At 40.7% G+C, this 24,850-nt stretch overlaps 1 protein-coding gene across 6 annotated transcripts in view; it reads left to right on the top strand.

The window, feature by feature from the left end:
- Positions 1–24,850, top strand: part of slc2a9l2 (solute carrier family 2 member 9, like 2) — a 100,546-nt gene that overhangs the window by 8,604 nt on the left and 67,092 nt on the right. For all 6 annotated transcript variants that reach the window (XM_054784125.1, XM_054784126.1, XM_054784127.1 and 3 more), the window contains 4 exons: positions 1,516–1,595; positions 9,892–9,993; positions 15,137–15,297; positions 23,041–23,165. In XM_054784125.1, the coding sequence (XP_054640100.1) occupies positions 1,533–1,595; positions 9,892–9,993; positions 15,137–15,297; positions 23,041–23,165 (451 nt within the window). In that variant the 5' untranslated portion in view covers positions 1,516–1,532. The remainder of the gene's footprint in view (positions 1–1,515; positions 1,596–9,891; positions 9,994–15,136; positions 15,298–23,040; positions 23,166–24,850) is intronic.

The following is a 24,850-nucleotide window of genomic DNA, read 5'->3' as shown; positions in this document are numbered from 1 at the left end:
GTTGGTGGTTCACAGTCAGCTGTGTCTAAAATCTGGACCAAGCACAAACAACATGGGAAGGTTGTTATTAAGGCAAGCACACTGGTAGACCAAGGAAGACATCAAAGCGTCAAGACAGAAAACTTCAAGCAGTATGTCTTTAACAGAAAATGCACAGCAAAACAAATTGGAGGAAACTGCAGTCCACGTCTGTGACCGAACTGCAAGAAAGCGCCTAAAGGAAATGGGATTTACTTGTACATACAGAAAAGCTAACAGAAAGAACAAAGGTTAAAATGTGCTAAGGAAAGGCAGTGGTGGACTGTGGATGACTGGATGAAAGTCCTATTCAGTGATGAATTGCGAATCTGCATTGGGCAAGGTGATGTTGATGCTGGAACTTCTGTTTGGTGCCGTTCCAATGAGATTTATGAAGACGACTGCCTGAAGACACTTTTCATATCGCATCAGTTGAAACGATCTATCATCTATGGTAAGATGCATTATCATCTTACAGCATCAGCAAAAAAAGACATATAATGTCAAAGTAATGGCCTGCAAATAGTCCGGGTCTCAATCCAGTTTGAAAATCTGTGGTTGAAGTTGAAGAAAATGGTCCGTGAGAAGGCTGATGTGGCAACAGCGATCAGAGGAAGATGGAGCCAGATTGATGAGGAGTACTGTATGTCACTCATTTAAGTCCGTGCCTCAGAGACTGCGAGCTGTTATAAAAGCCAGAGGTGGTGCAACAAAGTACTAGTGTTGTGTTGAAATCTTCTTTTGTTTGTTTTGCATGATTACACAATTTTTATCACCAGAATTGAGGGATTCCACATTTTTTTCCCTCTGCTTGGTCTAAAAAATGAACTTACTGACTACCAGTTTTTTAGTGTTTCTTAAAGCCAGAAAGTGGCCATTTGAAATGACGAGTTTTGTGCCATGTCTGTGATGTGCTTTTTTTTCTACAAAGTTAAACAACTGAATGAACACCCCCAGAGACCGGTGATTCTGATTTTTGGCAGGCGTTGTATATCACAAGCTGAGATGCAGTTTTTTCGTAAAATACATGTAACTTCTTGGAATATCTGCGCGTGTTGGTTTCCAGAATATCAAAGTGGCCCTTCCATCCTTTCATTTCATTGTGATTCATTGTATGTGTGCTTTGGACACCCCTGTGTAAGGAAATTCTACTGGGTAGAAAGTCTAAGTGTTGATATTTTTATGACCACTCGGTGGCAGAATCACTCTTTCACTTTATATGGGACAATTTCACTAGTTGCAATAAGCTTGATCAAGCTTGTTTTGGAACACGTGGCTATAAATGTTTAGTAGTCAAAGGTTCTTGGCCTACATCAAAACCTTTGTCTTAAATCCATCCCGAATTTGTGGCTGGCGCTGTAATATGGTAAAGTCATTTCCTTCCATGCTCATATTTATACTTCCTCATATTGGTTGTGAAATGTTCTTTTTTCTGCTCAGATGTCTTCTGTGCAAGCTGTATGTATGATCTATGCATTTATGTCCTACACCTTTAAGGTTCCTGAACTACTAAAATGGGTACACAACAGAAGGCTGACCTGGCTGAAAGGAGCAGCTCTGAGAAAAATCCACTACAGGTTAGTGCATGTATGGACTCACTTGACTTTGCCTAGCTGATTCTTTTTAGACTTGGATACATTTACAGAGCTAAGAATCTGCCTTAACTCTGTAAGGCCCAACTCATCCGCTCAAAAAGGCTCCACGGCTTCATTCTTAAAATCTTATTTTCTACCTTATTGTCTACCTCTGTCTGCACATGAGGCTGTGATTTGATCACAAATCTAATATTGTGAGCACTCAAAGCAAACATAACTCAATAGTGACAGTTATTTGCTAACCAATTTGCATATTAAAAATCTCCTGACTGTGTGGCCAACATGCTAACCACTAGGCCACCGTAACAACTGCAACATTTAGGCAGGGCTTACATCCCGAGGTACGTGTTACCACATGCACGGGCTCTGCAATTTTTGGGAAGTTTGTTGGCCTTGGCTAGCACGTAGAGGAAGTAGGGTATCAGAGGGGTTGCAAGTGCGTCACACTTACGGAGCAAGTGATTCGTGACACCCACGTGCTTGTCGCTCGCCCTCCGTTGGTAGCTTTTATATTGTGAGTGCGGCGTGCGACTCCTGCGTGCTGGGTGCTTCATGTAAGGCTGTCGTACGTGTGTGGGCATCGTACTAGGCCCGTGCAGCCCACTCACTTCGATTGTAAGATGGGCGTACTGGCTTCCTACGGCACCTACGCCGATCGTGACCGGGAGGACCAGTGTGTACAGCGGGAAGAGCCGCCCGCCGTAGCCAGGTAAGGTGGCTTAATGTTGGATACGCTAGGGTAGCAACCGCCGTGCGTGTTTGAAGTATATTTATGTATGGTTATAGCTTCAAATCACTGTGGTCTGTGCATCATGCCCCTCGAAGTGGCGGCACCCAGGAGAATCACCAATAGACTGGATAATTATCTTAGTGCTGATCTACTAGGACTTTACGCCTGTCTTATCACTGAATCTGATGTTAACGTAGTCAGTATTCTTGAAGCTAAAGACATCGTGCTTCTGTTGCATAAGCCACAATTTGATTTGTTGTTTTTTTTAGCAGTACTATAATCACCAAACAATTTGTTGATTGGGGTCCATTGTTTTTTAGGCTCCAGCTTACACGTGACCCTAATGAAGACAAGCGGTATAGAAAATAGATGAAAGGATGGTTCACTGATATATATTGTTAGTACAGTATATTGTTAGCATTGAGGTGCAGAGCCTCACCTGTCATCATGAAAAATACATTAAAAAAATCATGACAAAATCAAATATATATTAAAACTTGTCCACTGACCTGTTATAAATGTACTGTCTGTATGATTACTATCATTTTAAAGACTTTATTGCGGAATTTGCACATTTCCCAATCAAATACGAAGCAGAAATCAGGGGTGAGGCAGCGGCGAGCTCTTACCTCTCAAATTGGGTTGACTGTTTCTGTTTCTCAGCATGTCGCCAGCATCATTTTGGCAGAAACATTTATGATATACCATAACTCTTTCAAATATTTTGTCTGTTTCTCCTACGTCTGACAACTTATTCTCTCCCGGGTTTGTAAACAATATAACAATGTCACCAATGTAACGATTTGAATAACACAACAAAAACCACCTATTTGTGACAATAAACAGACGAGAACTGAAAAATATCGATCTCATCATGCTACTATTGAACTGATACTGACCTGCTATTACCGACCTGATGCTAACTACCATAGGTATTAATATTTGGATTGTTCCAGCCACCACGACCATGAACGTCACCGCACATTGATTGGTTAGTCAGTATATTTGCCCATCTGTTAAATGGGTCGGCATAAATAAGCCTCTATGTCAACATTGAAGAGATAATGCAATGTACTGTTGTGCAATGAAAAATCGCAGACATTTTGCAAGTCATGCTGCTTTTCACTTTGCTTGGAGAGGTTATCTTTAGAATAAACAACACTTTTTATTTTAGCTCCCATCTTTCATGAGCTGAACTCAAAGATCGCAGACTTTTTTCTTTTCATAAGTGTTTACTTGCATTACTAGCGGTTTTGCACAAGATGAGAAAGAAACAGTTCAAAGACGGGACTGACAGAGGCAGGTGAAATAATGTGTAATGATGCAGTGGCTGAGAGGGTAAAAAGAATAAAGAATGTGAATCAGACAAGTCAAATTATGGATGAGGTATGCAGGAATCTAAATAACTGCTTTGGGATTGTAACAAAATGACACAAAAGTTATGTTGATCTAATGTTAGCTATCATTGAATGTATAGCCTACCGTAGCAACAGCAAAGACGAATTTGTGGAATCCACGACGGCATTGTTTAGTCATCATATAGATCAGTAACAATATGTTATGCTACAAAAGCAGTGTTTGGAAAAGCATGCGATTTGTAACGTGTCAAATTATTAAAATTTTTCATCAGATTAATCATGGTTTTCAAATAAATTAATCATGATTCATCATTTGCAACTATGCCTCAACTATGCCAATTTTTACTGTATTGAAAGATAAATAACGGGACAGGATAGTATTTATTTGTACATGTGAGCACTTTCAAATGAACTGAAAATTTATATCAAGCTAAAAGATAGCACACAAGTCTGAAAATATATTTACTCTTAGTTTTTTTTAATATAGCAGAACATTTGAATGGTTAAGATTATGGTTTAGTTTATTTCTGTCTTTTGTTTTGTACTGTGAGTGACATTGAATGTAGATACATGGCTTTCTAATTCCAGTACTTCTTCTTGAGTAGGCCCTTGCAATGTGGCAATGATGTCAATGTCAAATGTTATTGAATGTAGTCCTTCCAACTGCATCGTGCTTTGTTTGTGGGTTGTAGCCTCAATTTTCCTTGTTGTCATGGTGATGTGATCTTTAATGTTTATCCAGATCCTTGATATCTTTCAAAACAAGTACCCTACCCTTGCCTCTTCTGGGCCTCCATTGCGTTTTGTCAGATGCTCATTTACGTAGACGTTTGTACCTTTCAGCTTCTTTTCCGGTTTCAGCAGAGCGGTTTTGAATTCACCGGTTGGTGAACTTTACTGGCGTGGCTTTGTTTCTGCCATATAGTGAGATGCAGGTATCGATGGTGTCAATATCTACATCCATCTCCTTTTGATTGTAGAAAATTGTCAATTTGTTGCTTTATTGAAGCAACATTCATTTCATCTGGCTCTTTTGTTCTGCACTGCTCTATCATTTGACCTGAGTATAATTCAGGTCCCCGTAAGGATCACATCATTCATTCGTGCATTCTGATCCATCTCATCAATTGTATTTTTCATTTGCTCAATTATATCTTCTTTTGCTTTTCAAGAGTGGTGCGCAAGGCAGCATTATCCAGTAGTACCTTGATATCATCCCGTAGTGCCTTGATATCATTGCGTAGTGCTCTGTTTTTCTCCATATGGGTTATAACCTCCTTAAGAGCAGCATGCAAAGCAGCATTATCGTCTTGCAGTACCTTGATATCATCCCGTAGTGCCTTGGTATCATTGCGCAGTGGTGTATTTTCTTTTGCAAGGTTTATGACCTCATCATGGATCTCAGAGAAGCTCTTCTTCAGGCTAATCTGTGATTGTACATTTCCAATCTGGGTTTGTAGGCCTCTTAGATCTTGCCTTATTTGAGCTACAGATTCCTGCACTTTTATTTTCTCCTTCAAGGCGCAATATAACTTTCAAATCTTCTCTGACCTTATTTCTAATTGTGGACCAGGATTTACAGTAGGCAGCAGCCGAAGCAGGGAAGCCTAAACTTCCCTCTCTCCGGCCACTTCATCCAGCTCCTCCCGGCAGATCCCGAGGTGTTCCCAGGCCAGTTGAGAGACATTCTCTCCGGATGACAGCGCCCAGCCACCCTACATAGAAAACTCATTTCGGCCGCTTGTACCCACGATCTTGTCCTTTTTGTCACAACCCAAAGCTCATGACCATAGTTGAGGGTAGGAACGTAGGTCAACCGGTAAATAGAGAGCATTGCTTTTTGGCTCAGCTCCCTCTTCACCACACGGACCGATGCAGAGCCCGCATCACTGCAGACACCACACCGATTCGCCTACCGATCTCGCATGCCATACTTCCCTCACTCGTGAACAAGTACTTGAGGTACTTGAACTCTTCCCCTTGGGGATAAGAATATCCACTTGTTTTTTTTTGTATTTCAGTTTATTTACACCACACATACACGCATTATAAAGACGTTCTGATGTTCGTAGTGTATGTGAATTCATCTCACGGTTGTGTAGCGACAATGAGGAAGTGTCGTTCTGATGACAAAGGGAGTTCTCCTTGGGCAACCTTGTCTGTGCTGCCAACACTGGTGTATAAATGTGAATGAGTATTTGAGGGTCGGAGAGGCCTTTGGCAAGAATTGGCAGCCACGTTTCCAGCAGTCTACCTCAGGGCAGCTGTGGTTTACCATCACCAGTGTGTGACAGTGGAGTGACTGAATAATGGTTTCTCATTGTAAAGCACTTTGGGTGTCTTGACAGGCGTATAAATATAAATGCTATTCAGTGCATTCATTCATTCATTCATTTTTTACCACTTATCGCCGTTGAGCTGAAGCCTATCCCAGCTGACTGTACGTGAGAGGCGACGTACACCATTGACTGGATCCAGCACAAGGCATATTCACACTCACACTCGCATTCACAACTGCACAACATACACACTCCGCAGAGACAGGTCAGAGCCACGATTAAAACCCTTGCTGTGAAGCAGATGTGCTAACCACCTGACATGTTCCACTTTTGCTGCCACAACAACACCAAATCATTTGAATAATATCTTCACCTAATTTGATCAACTGGTCTTCATACAAGTTTGCTTCTATTTTATTTGCCTTAGTAATACTGTACCAGTCTGGTTATTGCATGCACAGTGCCCTTTCAGTCTAACGCAATATTGGGCAAACACGTCTGACATTTCGGACAAAGAACAAAATTATGCCATACTTGCAAATGTAAACCAAGCTGTAGGCCATCTTTGTGGGCTACGACCTGTACAACAGCAAATAATCTGCTTCAGTGAACTGTGCAAAACAAATGAGGGAAGAGGTTAAATTCATTTGATACAATCTTTTCTGTGCAAATACAGCGATGTGAAAGTGTTTGCCTCCTTCCTGATTTCTCATTTTTTGCATGTTTGTCACACTTAACTGTTACAGATCACCAAGCAAACTTAAATATTAGTCAGTGACAACGCAACTTAAAACAGAATACATTTTTCAAATGAAACTTATTATTAAAGGAGGAAAAAAAATCCAAACCTACATGGCCCTGTATGGAAAAAGTTATTGCCCCCTCCCAGAAAGAAAGTAATTGAGATCTATCAGTCTGGAAAAGGTTATAAAGCCATTTCTAAAACTTTGGGACTGCAGCAATCCACAGTGCAAGCTATTATCCACAAATGGTGAAAATATGGAACAGTGGAGAACCTTCCCAGGAGTGCCTGGCCAACTAAAATTACCCCAAGAGCGCAGCGGCGACTCATCCAAGATGTCACAAAAGACCTCACAACCATATCCGAAGAACTGCAGGCCTCACAAGGAGTGTCCCATTACATCTGGCGTAAAAGTAAGAGTACATCATATCAACAGTAAAATATGGTGGTGGTAGTGTGATGGCCTGCAGCTGTTTTGCTGCTTTAAGACCTGGATAGAACCATGAATTCTGCTGTCTACCAAAAAATTCTGAAGGAGAATGTCCGGCCATCTGTTCTCAAGCTGAAACCAACTTGGGTTCTGCAGCGGGACAATGATTCAAAACACACCAGCAAGTCCACCTCTGAATGGCTGATGTTGGAAATGAAATTCTCCGCAACCCACTAAAGTCCACAGGGACCACTTAAATAAATTAAAGCTAAATACATCTGCAATCTAAACGTTAAATAAAATTTCACCTGTTCTTTAATCTCCAATTATGAGAAGGAATAAGACTCGCACTCCAACTGACAAGGTTCACAGAATGTTTTGAAAATATGTCAGACAGAATAGGATAGCAGTCTTTCTGGAGCTCTGCGGCAATGTCTCTTCTAATAATCGCCTGCAGCCTTCTGACCAGCAGAAGAGAGAAAGCTCCCAACCCATAGTTCTTCCTGCATTTTGTAGTTTACTTCTCAGACCATCAGCGCCAAGATATCCCAGATATCTCATCCTTCGCATTCTTTGGTGATGTGTGTGATGACAAGGGCTGAGAAGTACATCTTTTGCTGACGTGGCAGACCTTGATTCTGTTGCCCTTATCAGACTGCTGATTATGTGAATGTTCTTTATATTTATGTGTTTCTATAACCTACTTAAATAAGCGTTCATCTAATTAGCTAACAATTTAATGAAACATTATTTTTATAAGCGACTTGTAATAACTCTCTCAGTTAATAGATTAATCAGTAAAACAGTAGTCTGCTTGTAATGAGTCACTCAGTTAATAAAAACTCAATCAATAAAACATTTTTTTTTTGCCTACACTGAAGAAAAACAAAAAGAAGGCTTTGGCGTGGCCTCGTCAAAGTCCTGACCTGAATCCTATTGGGATGCTGTGGCATGACCTTAAAAAGGCGGTTCATGCTCAAAAACCCCCCAATGAGGCTGAATTACAACAATTCTGCAAAGAGTGGGCCAAAATGTGTTGTAAGAGACTCAATGCAAGTTATCGCGCTTGATTGCAGTTGTTGCTGCTAAAGGTGGCCCAACCAGTTGTTAGGTTTAGGGGGCAATCACTTTTTCACACAAGGCCATGTCGGTTTGGATTTGTTTTTCTCCCTTAAATAGTTTCATTTAAAAAACTGCATTTTGTGTTCAGTTGTGTTGTCATTGACTAATATTTAAATTTGTTTGATGATCTGAAACATTTAAGTGTGAGAAACGTGCAAAAAAACAAAAAAGAAATCAGGAAGGGGGCAAAAACTTTACACCACTGTATATTTAGAGTAGAAATAGTGCAAGTTAAAGTAAATTATTTAAGTTATGAAGTAAATCTGGAAGTGTTCAAACTCATACAGAACAACATGTCAGCTACAATAACAGGAAAAATTCGAAGAATGTATTCCAACTTTGTAAAAGTAAAGACAACATGCTGAGAGAAGTCTGACATTGTGACTTATTCACGTCTACACAGTAATGTACCCCCTTCTATTTTTTTTTTTAACACTGCACCATATTTTGGCCTAAATGTCAGCTTTGCGGGCAAAATGTCTCAATCTAATGAGCACAGTACCATGGATTTTAAGCACTTCCATTAAGTCTCAAGTGTCAAAGTCATTCAAATGAAACTCTCGTTTTTTAAAAATATATTTATGTGTGTGTGTGTGTGTGTGTGTGTGTGTGTGTGTGTGTGTGCGTATGTGTGTATATGTATGTATGTATATATATATATATGTGTGTGTGTATATGTATATGTATGTATGTATATATGTGTGTGTGTGTGTGCGCGTGTGTGTACTGTATATGTATGTACAGTATGTGTATATGTATATGTATGTATGTATATATGTGTGTGTGTGTGTGTGCGCGTGTGTGTGTACTGTATATGTATATGTATGTACAGTATGTATATATATGTGTATATATGTGTGCACATGTGTATGTATGTGTATGTGTATGTATATGTATATGTGTATATATATATGTATGTATATATGTGTATATATATGTATATGTATACACTCCTGATCAAAATCTTAAGACTAGCTGAAAAAATGATGACCAGAGAGCTGTACAAGTGAACTAAGTACCCAAAAAGAAATTAATAAACTAGCTGTTAATATTACTTTTTACGACAAGGGTATTCAAGGTGAGTCTTGGGGAGAGTTTGCGGTCCATGGCTGTTTTATTATTTGGCTGTTGCGTAGGAGGATGATAAACAGAAGAAAGGTGATTTATTTTTTTTTTTTTTTGGGTTAGGCGGATGGTTCCATTTAAAAAATATTGTGACAATGAATTCCCGTATCTCTACCTTCATTTACATCATCCCAGTATTATGATTCATGCTATCTCGTGGTCCAGTTGCTGTATCTTAATCATTCTGCCATTTGAAACGCATAGACAACCCATGGTGGTCTTCAAGATCAATTATGTGTCCATCAGATAACAAGAAACTGCACCTGGCACCCCTGCCTGTTCGCTTTGCTCTCCTCATGTTTTCCCTTCTTTGTAAACAGGGTTTATTCTCTCTGATCCCCCATTACATTTATGGTATGAACCATCACAAGCCATAAAGTCATCATGTTACCATGACGGCTTAATAAAGATTAATTAGTTTCAGCAAAATCTTTTGATTTGTTGGGCAACACCTCAGTTCTCATGGCATTTTTTTTGTATATCTGTCAACAGAAGTCGATCACACCCTGTCTGTTGAGTGCAGCCTTCTTTGGTGCCCTTGGCTCGTCTTTCCTTTACGGGTACAACCTCTCTGTAGTCAACGCTCCAGCACTGGTGAGTCAAACCGCTCTCTATACAATGACAACAAAGTTCTATTGAATTTACTGCCTTTCTAAATACCATTTAGAAGCTATACACATCGGTTTCTTCACACTCTTTCACTGCCAAGGACGTCTATTGACGTCTTTTCAAAAAGTAACGTTGACTGCCAAAGATGTCTATTGACATCTTTGGCTTTTTTTCACGGGAGCGACAGATCAAAGTCTTATTCATCTTGTGTGTGAATTTCTGAATTGTAGGCAATTTATTTCTGTCCCAGTAGCGGCCAACAGTTCTCTTTTCCTCCAACCGGCAGCGACAGATCGTCTATGAAGAAGACGGATTGTGAGTTGAGAGAGGAAAATGGCGAAATCGAGCGGAGACAAAAAATACAGGCAGCTAACACTGTCACAGAGCTTGTCTGCCGGTGGATCTGCCCTTAGTAGTGACGCGATCGCGAAAGATAGAGGTGACATGGGTGATGTAGCTGACGTAGACACGGATGCAGTTGACAATGGCAGCCGAAACAACGAGCTAGTGGTTAGCGTTGCTGAGCCATTTGGCGCGACACCGGAGCCTGACACCAGAAGCAGTTCAGAGTCTGGCGACTCACAACCCGACCCTGTTTTTTAGCATTTTTAACAAAAGTTAGTCATTCTCTTCTTTTTCTTGTTATCTTAATGATAAGCAACCAACATTAACATTAAAAACCAACAAAAAAAACAAAGGACTCGGTGCTTCACCAGCCATGAACCTCGCCGCACTGATTATGGGTGTCTTTTGTCTGATAGACTGAACTAAGCAGATATAAATTAATGTTTTGTGTGCAATTAGTCTTGCTAAGTGAACATGCTGTGATTATATCACACTCTGGAAATACAGAGGCTGATTGTGATGCAGTGAGCAGAGGTGGCGGGAGTCATAACTGAGATAAATATTTCATACTCGTCTATAGAAAGTGATGGTGATGGACCTTAGGGGGAGGGAAGAATAGGAGCACGGCAGTTGGTATGCTTGGTTTTGGCAGCAGCCACATCTGTCAATAAGTGTGTGAACAAGTCACTCAGTTCTTGAGTCGGGTGTGACGGGTTCAAGACCTGTCATGAATAAAAAATGCAAATAAATTAGAATTAGATGCTGAGAGGCCAGTTTCTCACTGAACTATCAAGGTGCCCCCTGGACCACCTCAGAATATCTCCTCAGGGAGATACTGAAGTACAATAACGGAATTAAAGAATTTAACATCATTCCTCTCTGGGGACCTTAGCCATGTGGATCGCTTCTCTCTTGACTTTGACGTCCCCCTCTGCTCAGGCAGGGTGAAGTGACATCCTTAATTGCTTGAGCTTGAGGTAGCGGCTTGGCAAGACAGCACAAGTGATGATGCAGTGCCGTGCGGTGAGGTTCATGGCTGGTGAGGCACTGACTCTTTTGGAGTTTTTAAGAATGTTAATACAGGTTCGTCATTATGAGGATAACAAGAAAATGAAGAGAATAATAAAAAAAAAAAATCTTAAAAAACATTGTTTTCCAATACTCCTTCGTCCTTAGACCCATTTATTTACTTTTTATCAATCGACACACATTTGTGTTCTTACCTTTTTATATATTTACTGTATATGAAGTACATGCAGCCTTTCCTTCTCCAAAAGTTCTGATACTTTGTTGCAAAAGTCTGATCACGTGCTGGTGAGCTTGGGTATGTAATCTTCCATTAAATTTCTTCAGTCATTCAGCAGCATAAAAATATATTGAATGCATTAGACTTTCTGCTAGCTAGTGCTGCTGTCAAAACAAATGCTGGGTTTTCTCCTCTATGGAAGAACAGCAGTGACAAGCACAATGCAGCGGCAATGCAAGTGCCTCCCTATCACATTTCTATTGTATTTTATTGTCCGATCAGCAAGAATCGTGATGTCACGCTTACATTAAAGACATTACGGCTGCTGTCGAAAGGCATACTGTATAATAAATGTTTCTGCAACATTCTGACAAACTGAAACTGACAAACACAAACCGGCAGGCACCATGAGCCACGGCTCAGGGCTCGGTGTGACGGTAGGCAGGCATGCTCGCAGCAGCCTCGGGATCAAGAAATGAGCAAATTCAGCAAATTTTACTTAAGAAAATGTTAAACGATTGGAATCACAGAAAATATATTGAATACAGTTCAATGGACAAATGTTAATATTTATATGTTATATGTTATTTGTTTTTTAAAATGTTACATCATTACTGTGGCTGCACGGTGGCAGAGTGGTTAGCATGTAGGGCACACAGTCGGGAGATTCGGAAGACCTGGGTCCAAATCTCTCTCCTTGGGCATCTCTGTGTGGAGTTTGCATGTTCTCCCCCGTGCGTAAGTTTTCTTCAGGTCCAAAAACATGCATGTTCGGTTAACGGGCGACTCTAAATTGTCCACCTGTTTGTCTATATGTGCCCTGCGATTGGCTGGCAACCAGGGTGTACCCCGCCTCTCGGCCAAAGTCAGCTGGGATAGGCTCCAGCATACTCCTGCGACCCTAATGAGGATAAGCGGCGTAGAAAATGGATGGATGGATCATGACTGCCTCCCGTGACTGCATGTCACTTGTTTAATGTTGTTTAACCACCTAATGTCCACTTTGTTTAAGTTTTCATTTAATAGTCAATCCAAATGGAGACGTCATGCTGTACGTACGAGGCTTTCTAGATAAGCTGACATAGTATGCTGTTTATTAGCTGCTCGTCCACCAACATTCCCAGGAACTTTTATTACAGAGAACTTACAGGTATACTCACTATTTCCACTACCCCTCAAAGTTCTGGTAAATTTATCTTATGTCACAAGTCATGCTGATGATGTATCTGGAAATTAAAACATTTTTACTGAAGTGCAGGCGCTGGGATTTACAATTGACCACATTCTGTCATCGTCTCGGTAGCAAACTGATTTGAAATATCCTCATCATTTTGTAAATGATGTGACTGCAAAGGATGCTGGCAGTGACGAGCAAATGTCAGTGGTTCATGCAATTCCATATCCCGCTCAACACATGGACACACTGCTCATGAGAATTTAATAGGACGTTTCTGGGGGTTACTTTAATTTAGTTTCAATGTGTACTCTATACAGGAACCTCCAAAGTAAAATACCTAAAAACACCCGAGCATCTCGAGAACTGGTCCTCGATAGGCGGCTCTTGGTCCACATCAGGCCCACAAAAGCTTTTCATTTTGCCTGCCAAACATCACCTAGATAATATAAACCATTCAGTCTAACCTGAGAAGTGTAGGTTCATGCAGTACCTCTTCCACTCTGCAGGGGGCAACAACGAGGTCTTAGTTTCTTTTAGTCCAGTGGCTTCTTGTGTGACTTTTAAAATAATGAATCTATTCAAGGCTTTGAAGTTGTATCTATTTGAGTCTTTTTTCATTTGATTAATGTTGGTTGTCAAAGACAGGAGCAGACCCAATATAATTTGTCCGCGGTCGCCACGCTTTGTGAATTAAATTCTGTTTCGCGGAAACTGTTGTTGAGCTAGCCTGGCACATGTCAAAGTCTGCAAGTATAAACCTCTAGAAAATATGGAACTTTTGTCCACTCTGTCGCTATCTCCTCAAATAATAGAATAAATAATAAAATAAAGAATAAACACAATAAATCAGCAGAATTTCACTATGGCTGACAGTAATGACAAATGCCAGGGGGTGACTAATTTCACTTTTATTTACAATAACAACAGAACAGATAATAGTGATGTTAAATAAAATAAAATATTACTGTCCATTTTATGGGCACAGTGCTTTCACTGTGTGTCATTGTAAACGCAACCCAAGAAGCTGGCAGCGATATGTCCATCTGATGACAATCTAGACAATCTGTCCTCACAAAAATCATGGGGAAAATCCAAAGTGTTTTGCCCGATCCCGCAAAAATCCTTTCTCTTAACTCTTACTTTCTGCGTCGATCTCCGCAGGATTTTCAATGAACAATGACGTCATTTTGCAGAGACAACTGATAGATCAGTGGGCGTGGCTTTTATAGTCTCTGATCTCTTATTCGTCAGTATGTGGTGTTGTGCTCAGCCCTGATCTCTTATCCCAGATTATAACCTGCTTCCGACCAGATTGGCTCAGAAGTTAACCAGCTTTGTAATATGACATATCCAGAGTAAATTCTCAAACTTACTCTGGATAAGAAGAAATACTGCTTCGTAGTACAGGCCTTTGATCTGAAGGTTTAACTCCACATCTGTTAAATGTGTTTAATACACTCCTGATCAAGACAAAGAGACAAAAATAATTGAATGTTGGAATAAATTCATATAATTTCATGGAACAAATAACTAGACTTTAAGTTGTAAGCGTAGGTCAGTGCTTCCAATTGTGGTTAGGCAGGAAGAGAAGGCTTTGCTGCCCCTGACTGCACACCATTGTTATAACCATAGAACCCCAAATCAAACTAGGGAAGGGTCTGGCTGCTCAGTACAACATAAGCAATACAATTAACTGAATACCAATCACATGCACATCACACACAGGCCTCTGCAAATGGTGAGCAATTTCACTTTATTTTAGTTTTATTTTACAATTTCTCTATTTTTTTAAATATCCGAATAAAATTAAAACATGTAAGTCAAACCGTGCCACGGATTGTGTTCGATCTTGGAAGTTCCACTACAGCAGGGGTCACCAACGTTTTTTTCTTGCGAGAGCTACTTTTAGAAAATGAAAATGGCCACGAGCTACTCACTTTTGTAGAAATGATTTTCATACCTTATTTCAAGCCAAACAGATCAAATATGCTTGTTTTACCAAAACATTCACAAAATGCTGGTATCCACAACTCACATTTTACGTTTCGGAATATTTTTCTTTCTAGTGTTCTCACATTATTAACTGAAAACCTGAATGAAAAGCTGGCTTGCGGGCGCCTCGTGTGGTCGTGGGGGGGGCTACCTGGCACCACGTTGGTGACCCCTGCACTATAGCTTGTAACTGAATAGGGCTTCATGTAAAGGGTTTCATTTATAAGAACTGTTATTTTCATTAATTTTCATGAATTATATTGATATATTGCATAACAGGAAACTGTTAAAAACAAAAAGAATGTCCTTTTGGCCTTCATGACAGCATCGTGACAGTTGCCTCCTTCCATGTGTGTTTTCTGCTGCAGTATATTAAAGAATTCTACAACAAGACATGGATGGAGAGATACGGCAAGCCTGTTGGAGCAGAAACAACCACGCTTATTTGGTCCATCACAGTGTCCATATTTTCTATTGGGGGCCTTTCTGGAGCGCTTAATGTGTCCTGGCTTATAAAAATACTGGGAAGGTGAGCAGGCTTCAGTATTTTAATGACACTCTTCTCTGTCTTTCATGCGTTACTGAAGAGCCTCCGTGGCTACGTCAGATCTTAGAATGAAGATTTCATCTGGACATGAATGGTCAGAAACTGAGAATCTCATAGAGTTGCTCTCACATCTGCCGTTGTCATTTTGTTAAATATTATGTAATAATATTATAGTAATGTACTAGATAAGAACAAAAATAATATCAAAGGAAAATTAAACTTAAAACACTTGTATGCGAGAACAACGCTGAAAACCCACAGCATTTCTGTAGGCGGAATTACATTTTGGAAAGGATTGAGTAACTCAAACAATGTACCGAGATGAGCAAATTCAAAATACAATACAAGCAGTTGATGTTTGCTAAATACAAATATACAAATATATATTTGTTATTACACTGATTATAATATCAATAACATTACATGGAATGCAGGAAGTGAATGATATGTAGTGTACAAGATGTGGAACGGATGTGGGGTAGGATTAAATAAGCTTTGCTTCTTCCTACTCCTTTTGGACATGTGGAACTGTGAAACGATGATTCATGAGATGTATTCCATTGTAACCTTCATGCATGTTCAAATAAAATTAAACCAAACCAAACCAAATATCTCATAGCAAAACACAAAGGTGGTGTCCGAGTGGATCTCGCTGCCACATCGCCGTCTTTGTCAACAATCACGTCTTCATTCAAAGGTAAAAGTAGTGTTAAACGTTGATTCATGCCTTTCGTTCATATGATCATTTATATGCATTTACAGTGTATGCATCTTGGGGAGTTTTCTCCATGTAAAACTAATTGTAAAACTTTAAAAATGCATTTGGTGTTAACATTTTTGGCTTTCTGGAATGGATTTCTTGCGGGAAAATTTGATGTAAAATTTGAGTAAATTTTGGTTTAAGTCGGACTGTCTGGAACAGATGAATAATGCTAACCAAGGTTCAAAGCTCCTTTTCCTTCTTCTAATTTTGGCTTTTGATTATGGTTCCTAATTTATCAGTCTGGTAAGACTATTAGGGCGGCAGTGGCACAGGTTGTCGAGCAGGCCGTCCAGAAACCGGAAGGTTTGTGGTTAGATCTTCACTCCCCCCACCCAGTCACTGTTGTTGTGTCCCTGGGCAAGACACTTCACTCACCTTGCCTCCACTGCTGCCCACACTGGTGTATGAATGTGGTGGTCGGAGAGGCTGCAGGCGCGATCTGGCAGCTACGTTTTCGTCAGCTCACCCTCTGGGCAGCGAGTGAATAAATAATGGGTTCACTTCACCGTCAAGTGTTTTGGGTACCTCGAAAAGCGCTATATAAAATTGAATCCATTATTTATTATTATTATTATTAAGATATTCAAGGTTAAATTCGACTGAACACAAGGTAGTTGCAGAAAATGGATGTAATTTTAAAGTACAAGCAGCATGTAAGTTTATTATTTTTCATTATGTATGTCCGTCATTACATTGGCTGGCGACCAGTTCCAGGCTGTACCCTGCTTCTCGCACAAAGTCAGCTGGGATAGGCTCTAGCATACCCCCGCGATGAATGGACTGTCATTAACAAGCCTATATAAAAACTATGGGAAAATATGCTTCTTTTGCCCTGCACACTTAACTGCATAATTTACATTTTTGCTGCTCCATTACAACGCCACTGTAGCTGTCTCTGGAGGGGTGAAAGCCTTTCTGAAGTGAATGCCAAGGGTGTCATAGCTGGTTCTCTGCACAGTCTGTTTTTAAATGTACTTTCCTTCTGTCCAAGTGTCTTGAAAATACAGACTTTTACCTCAGAAAATGATGAAACAGCATCAAGACATACGGGTCGTTACGTGCCATTACATGCCATTACATGCCATTACATGCTATTATGGAGCACAGACAGAGGCAATGTGGGTGCGCTAGCCTACTAAGGTTGTTTTAATACTCTCCCGCCATCCATTTGACCATCTAACACCTGTGAATTATATTTCACCCAAGTTGAAATTAGTTAGCTAGAAAAAATAAAAAACCCTTTAATTTCTGACATGTGTAAAGACACAACCTATAGACAACACAATAAGTATTACACTTTAGTGTATGCAGTAGTCTTTAGTAGTCATAAATTGTGATTATTTCAGTGTGCACCAAAGTTTTAGAAGTACTGAGTAGTAACATTGGTGCTAATGGCTGAGATACTAGCCTTACTTCAAGCCAGTGTACAGTCCAGATTTACAAGTTATTTTGTTAAAGGGGACCTATTGTACTCATTTTCAGGCCTTTGTATTGAGTTCTGGACTCCTATAGAGCAGCTACACACGATAACCCGCACAGAAAGCTTTCAAGATCTTCCAGACTCTGCACCTCTGCAACGGTTTATGTAATATACTCTGCCCCCAGCCCTCCTCCAGGTACGCCTACCGCAGAGCCCACCTCGCTGTGATTGGTCACACTCCCTCCGCTCGCTCACAGACAACCAACCGCTTTTGTCCGATTACTTGCGCAAAATAAACACAGTTAGGACACTGATAAATTGTTGCTTACATCTTGCTCTTCTGACTCTTCAACACAACCAAATAACGTTGGGAAGGCGTCGGACTTCAGCAACAGTTTGGCGGATAGTCCACCTCCGTGTTGGCCCATGTTCACAAAACAGTCCCGTGTGAAGTGCCGTTGACAGATGAGCATATTTTTCTCTTGCTGGCCGGGAATCAGCAACTGCAGAGGTGCAGAGCCGTACAAAACTAGTGTTAATTACCTTTTTCACTGAAACCATTTTGACACAGTAAACTAGTATATATTTGGACAGACCCAACATTACACAAAAAAAATAGAATAAACGATTTACAAAAGGTGTAGAAGGGTGGCACGAGGACCAGAGAAGACTCTATTCAATTTCAGGGATCTTCAAGATGAGGGGACCAACCCTGTGGAAGACGGTTTCTCATCCCTGTTCCCAAGAGGCCGCATCCAATCAAGCAGATGACTTCAGACTGGTGACCATAACGTTGCACGTGATGACCCTGGAACGGCTTATGCCCCACGGCCTCAGCCACTACGTTCAACATGAACAGGACACCCTGCAATTTGCCAACCAGACGAAGGTGCGATTGCACGACGCCATCCGGTACCTGCTGCACAAAACTCTCTTTCACCTGAACCAATGGAGCGGCACTGTGAGGATTATGTTTTTCAACCTGTCCAGGGCCTTCATTATCATCCAGGCCCTCCTACTGAGAGATAAGCTGAGGGACATGAGTGGATCCACATCTGGTCTTCTGCATTATGGATTTGAGGCTGGGCGGTTGCACATCTGACACTGAGGTCAGCAGCACGAGCGCACTTCAGGGCAATGTCCTGAGTCTGCAGGAATGCTGAGACGACAGATTGTTGGATGCATGGACAGGTGGGGGAAATACACCTGCACCTGCAGCTCAGCACCTCCAAGATCAAGGAAATGGTAGTGGACGTCCGTTGGAACAAACCCCACCATCGTCTTGTCTCCACCAAATACGGAGGTGGAAGTGGTCAGGACTTATAAGGACGTGGGATATAGTCTTCTGGATGTCCTAAGAAGGCTGTGGTCCTAAGAAGAATGACGCTACTTGGCTGGACAGACTGGCGAGGCGTGCTGGCTCTGTGGTGGGCACAGAGCTGAATCCTTGAGGACTGTGGCAAAAAAAAGGACTGAATAAACTCCTGTCCATCCTGGAAAATGTCCTTCACCCTCTGCACAACACAATCAGTCAGAGGAAGGTGTTCAGCATCAGGCTGCTGTCTCTCTCCTGCTCCACCAATAGACTCCTTTGTCCTCACGGCCATACAGCTCTACAAGGGCCTAGGGACGTCAAGGTCACAGCTGCTGTGTCTATCTATCCATCCAACCAGCATCATGGAAAGGATTGTGTTCGCCTATGTACACGCCACTGTACTTAATGTCCTTTAGAAAGTGGACCCAGGCTGTATGAAGGCAGCTCATTGAATTAATGTCCCATAAATATTATATTCTCCACATTATTGCACATCTTTCATGGAGAAACTTTTAAGAAATGTAGAAATGGAAGTTTGTTTATTTACTTCTCTTGGTTGAGATATGCATGAGGTCAATTTATTTTTAATAGTATGATTTATGGTTATGTTGCAGCTGCTGTGGATCAATTGTGATTCAGCTGAACAAGCGTTAGATTGATGATTCACCTTTTTCCTGCTGGGATGCTCTGTGAGTAATGTGCTACTCCTGAAGAGTGCAAACAGTAATGGGGCTTGAGTATGACATACTTGGGCTGCCTCACAGTGACTTACAATTAATATGTGGAGGGCAGCGGTCACTGGTGGCCTCATGGTTGACCCGCCTTACTTCACTTGTAGGCAGCACGGGTTCAGTGCCCACTCAGTGACAGTCTTAATGTGATCGGGAACGGTTGTCTGTCTATGTCCTTTGTGATTTACTGGCGACATGTCCAGGTTGTATTCCGCCTTTTGCCTCAAGTGAGCTGGGTTCGGTCCAGCTCTGCACAATCCTGAGCAGGATAAGCAGTAGAAAATGGCTAGATAGATGGATGAAGTTTCAAGCTGGTTTGTTGTGGTGTAGAAATGCTGAGTTGTATACAGTTTTCCATCAGTTCCAACTTTACATGCCGAGTACACACACGATTAAGTGTTCCAACAATAGATTAGCAGATTAATATTAAACTTCTAGAATGGCTTTCCCAAAGCCCTGCCCTCAAATCTATAGAACATGTGTGGACTATGTTTAAAAAGAAAACCAACCAATTTAAATAAACTCTCGTAAAGAGTGGTCAAATATCCAGCCAGCTCTTGAAGCTGGAAGTGTGTTGATGGCTACGAAAAACGTCTGCTTGAGGTGAATCTTGCTTAAGTACTTATGGGGGTATATGCATATATTTGAATAATTATACTGTATATAATTTAAGATGTACGTTGTAGAATCATTCCACCAAAGAAAAAGCATCGTTCAACAAAATGTTTAAGAGCCCAAAATGTACTGTATTTGGTTCATTTCCAAAATGAGTGGAAACTTCTGGCTGGAACTGTGCTTGGGTACAGTATCCTCTATACTAGGGATGTCCGATATTGGATTTTTTGCCGATAACCGATATGCCGATATATCTCCCGTTGTGGAATTAACATATATCTGCTAATGGATACAGCATCAGCAATTAGCTTCTTAGCGTGGCTGTAAACAACATTTTACAACTTGTGTAAGCAAATATCTGAGAAATTGGTCATTTTGGCTCGAGGAAATCCGCAAGTTTGGTGAATCCGGCAGCAGTGCATTTTCTCCCGCGGATGTCACCTTGTCCGCCTGCCGCTATTTCTGCGTTTGTTTACATTCCCACTCCCCCTTTCACCATTAGTGCCGTTTTGACAACCTACCATGTCCTGCCACCCTGAAACACGGTGAAGCAAAGCATCGGCTCAAGTATGTGCTGCCTGTGGACTGTTATGGCGAGCGGACTCACTGCCGTACGCACTCAGGGATAAACTCCTAAACGTTGCATAGAAACACGCCCACAAATGTTGCTGAGATTGGAGTTACAGATGTCCGCCATCTGCTGGTGTAAAGTATTAACTACGGGAGGCATCATATTGGCAGCAAATTCGGCAATGTTGCTTGTTTGCGACTTTGGGGACTAAAGGGCTATATTGGTTTTCATTATATGGAATAAACTAGATACCGATATCACATTTTTATGCCATTCTGTACTTCTTGTCAGGGGTTGATTCCTCTAAGGACAAAATAACCTCATTTATCCACAGAATGTCACTTGGACAGCAGAGTGAGACTTGTAAAGCTTTTATAAAGTTTTTATTCTTAGACAATTGACAAAATGAAGTTATCTTTACGATTCCGTTGGCTTTCTTGTGATCCATACAGATTGTGTTTAAAAATTCAATCTGAAATGTATTATTAATTTTTCGTACATCAGTGAACCGGCTGGTGTTTTTTTTTTTTTTTTTTTTAAAGATTGTTTCAGAAAAGTTAAAGTTCATAGGTTAGAGTTCATTGTATAATAGGAGATGAAGGCGACGGACTGACGGACTGACTCATTAAAAGTTCCCGGGTGGTATTTTTTTTTCATATATCGTCTCATTCCTGAATTATTCAACACAGAATGTCAAGCTCAAGATCAAGATCTTAAAGAAATGGTCAAAATGTATGGTGAGGGAATGTTGAAATGGGGAACCCCCTGCTGGGTCTGATTTGCATTAGTATTTACATTCGAATACATTTAAAACATTCACTCTTCATGAGTTTTGCTGAAGCCGAAATTGAAAGTAAAGTGGGGAAAAAAAAATAGTGGCGTGCCAATTTATTTTTTTTCATCCGTTTGTTTGCTAGTTTAAGCACAATGAGGTAAGATGTTACGACTGGATGAAGGATGTCATTCTGATTCTACAGTGGACTGTAGCATTAACAGCATGGTGACTGAAACGGTGCAAAATAAAAAGATCCATCATCTTCTATGCCGCTTTTCCTCACTAGGGTCAACTAGGGTCGCGGATATGCTGGAGCCTAGTTGGCACATATAGACAACAACCATTCACACTCACATTCATACCTATGGACAATTTAGAGTCACCAATTAACCTAACATGCATGCTTTTGGAATGTGGGCGGAAACCAGAGTACCCGCAGAAAACCCACACATGAAAACTCCACACAGAGACGGAGATTCGAACCCAGATCTTCCCGGTCTCCTGACTGTGTGGCCAACATGCTAACCCCTAAGCCACCGTGCGGCCCAAAATAAAACGATTGCAACATAACTAATCAGCTTAAGGTCACGAACAGATGGCCGGACTGTCTCCTTCAGGATTTTTTGGTAGACAGAAGAATTTTTGGTTCCACTGATCACAGCAAGTCTTCTAGGCCCTGAAGCAGCAAAACAGCCCTAGACCATCACACTACCACCACCATATTTTACTGTTGATATGATGTTTTGCTTTGCTGAAATGCGGTGTTACTTTTACGCCAGATGTAATGGGAGACACACCCTTCAAAAAGTTCAACTTTTGTCTCGTCAGACCACAGAGTATTTTTCCGAAGGTCTTCGGGATCATCAAGATGTTTTCTCGCAAAATTAAGATGAGCCTTAATGTTCTTTTTGTTCAGCAGTGGTTTTCGTCGGAACTCGTTTTTGCCCAGTGTCTTTCTTATAGTGGAGTCATGAACACTGATCTTAACTGAGGCAAGTGAGGCTGTGCAGTTCTTTGGATGTTGTTGTGGGGTCTTTTGTGACCTCTTGGAGGGTCGTCGCTGCGCTCTTGAGGTAATTTTAGATGGCCGGCCACTCCTGGGAAGGTTCACCACTCTTCCATGTTTTCGCCATTTATGGATAATGGCTCCCACTGTGGTTCGCTGGAATCCCAAAGCTTCAGAAATGGCTTTATAACCTTTTCCAGACTCATAGATCTCAATTACCTCCTTTATAGGGGGGGCCATGTAGGTTTGGATTTTTTCTGTCCCCCAATAATACAAAGTTTCATTTAAAAACAAGCATTTTGTGTTGAGTTGTGTTGTCATTGACTAATATTCAATTTGTTTGATCTGAAACATTTAAGTGTGACTAACATGCAAAAAATAAATCAGGAAGGGGGCAAACACTTTTTGACACACCTGCACATGTCGTTCTATTACGTTAGCCATACAAAAGTTTTACATTTACCGTATTATCAGTTGTATCCATGTCAAGTTTATGTGCTCAAACTAACCAGTTTCTCTTTTCAAACAGAAAGGGAACGTTGCTGGTGAACAATGTCTTTGCTGTGATAGCTGCATTGCTCCTGACCTTCGGAGAAAGGGCACGGTCTTTTGAAATGCTCATCATTGGCCGCTTCATTATTGGAGTGGACTCTGGTAAGTGTTTTCTCTTCGAGAGATCAGCAGATGGTGAAAATCCGCGCCCATAAAAATGGCTCGCTCCTACACCTCTAAACACTCCTGCTTGCTTGACTTTCTCCTCTGATTTTGGTTCAACATTTGCAATAAAAGTAAGTGTTTGAATCATTAGATTCGATGCAGCTCCATTTGCCACTGTTAAGTCATGATGAAGATTACAAGCTAAATGCACAATCCAGGTTTAAGCCCTAAAAATGCCTCTGCACACTTATGAACAGATGGAATCGAAGCCACGGTGTAGCCAGTCACAACACACAACTATGGCGCGTTCAAGGACTACCGAACAAAGTGCAAAACCGCAACATCATTGAAGCATAAATACAGAAACGCAAAAATTGTGAGCTTTTTTTTTGCATGCTGTCCATTTTACCTGTATTATCATATAGTTCAAAATGATGACCAATTTAGAGAATTAATGGCCTACTTTTGGAGAAAATATTGCAGTTATTTTTTGCTTTTTATGTGGCAAAACACTTGTTCAACACTTATCCGAGGGGAAAAAGGAGTCTGAAATGAAAACCATAGTTTGAGAATTAAAAACATACAGTACAGAAATAAAGGCACCAGTGAACTTTAGAGAATATGGAGTGGTTTTTTTTTTTTTTTGGTCCAGTACATGTTTGCGCTATACAGTATTGTGCTTCTTAAGTGCACGAGTGCTTCTTGCCACGCTATGATTTCCAGCTAATTTAGTCTTTTTAAGACCGCTAATGCCTGAATGTCAACACCATTTATTTGCATTTGTGTTGAAGTGTCTTTTTTACTACAGTGGAACCTTGGTTAGCGTCATTCATCCATTCTGGAAGGTCTGACTCTAACTGAAACGGATGCTAACCGAATCAATTGTTTCCCCTAAGAAATAGTGTAAAACCAATGAATCCGTTCCCGTCTGAAACAAATAAACACCATAATTCATTTCCATTACGGTTGTTTTCCCCACTGTTGACCCCTGAGGTACACCGCAAACTGCGTCTAGACATGAAGATGTGTTCTCTTAGCTTCACAAATTGTTTCCTGTTCATGAAGTAGCTTTTCACACAGTTCAAAATCACCTGGGGATGCCATATTGTTCTAATTTGTTCATTAAAATGTTATGATTAATTGTATTGGATGCTTTTGTCACGTACGTAAGTACTCCAGCTGCACAGTGTTAGCGCTCTCCGGCATTGGTAATATCCTCAGTTATTTCAATTAGTGTCATTGATGTTGAAATGTTTGCTCTGGAGCCCTATTGGCTGTCTGAGAGTAGTTTACGTAGTTGATAAACGTATCTAACCTTAATATTGACTATCCATTTTCTATACCGTTTGTCCTCACTAGGGTTGTGGGTATGCTGGAGCCTACCCCAGCTGTAGGACTGCAGCTATCGACTATTTTAGTAATCGAGTATTCTACTGAAAATGTTTTTGATAAAGCAAGTAATCGGAAAAAACATAATTTTGCTTGGTTAAAGTGCATTTATAAATATACTGTCGAAAAGAAAACATTAAACCAAATAATGAACGACTAATTGGTTTAATTTTTTCGATAATCAACAGTTTTATTTCTTAAATTCACATTGTGCGTAGGAACAAACTGTATTTTCATAGGTCTGAGGGACTACATGATGGTGCTTTTGTACATTCATTTATCCATCACAGACT

Source organism: Dunckerocampus dactyliophorus, chromosome 8 (assembly GCF_027744805.1).
Source record: "Dunckerocampus dactyliophorus isolate RoL2022-P2 chromosome 8, RoL_Ddac_1.1, whole genome shotgun sequence".
Lineage (NCBI taxonomy): Eukaryota > Metazoa > Chordata > Actinopteri > Syngnathiformes > Syngnathidae > Dunckerocampus > Dunckerocampus dactyliophorus.
The sequence above is the reverse complement of the archived record's forward strand: the minus strand, read 5'-3'. Positions and strand labels throughout refer to the sequence as shown.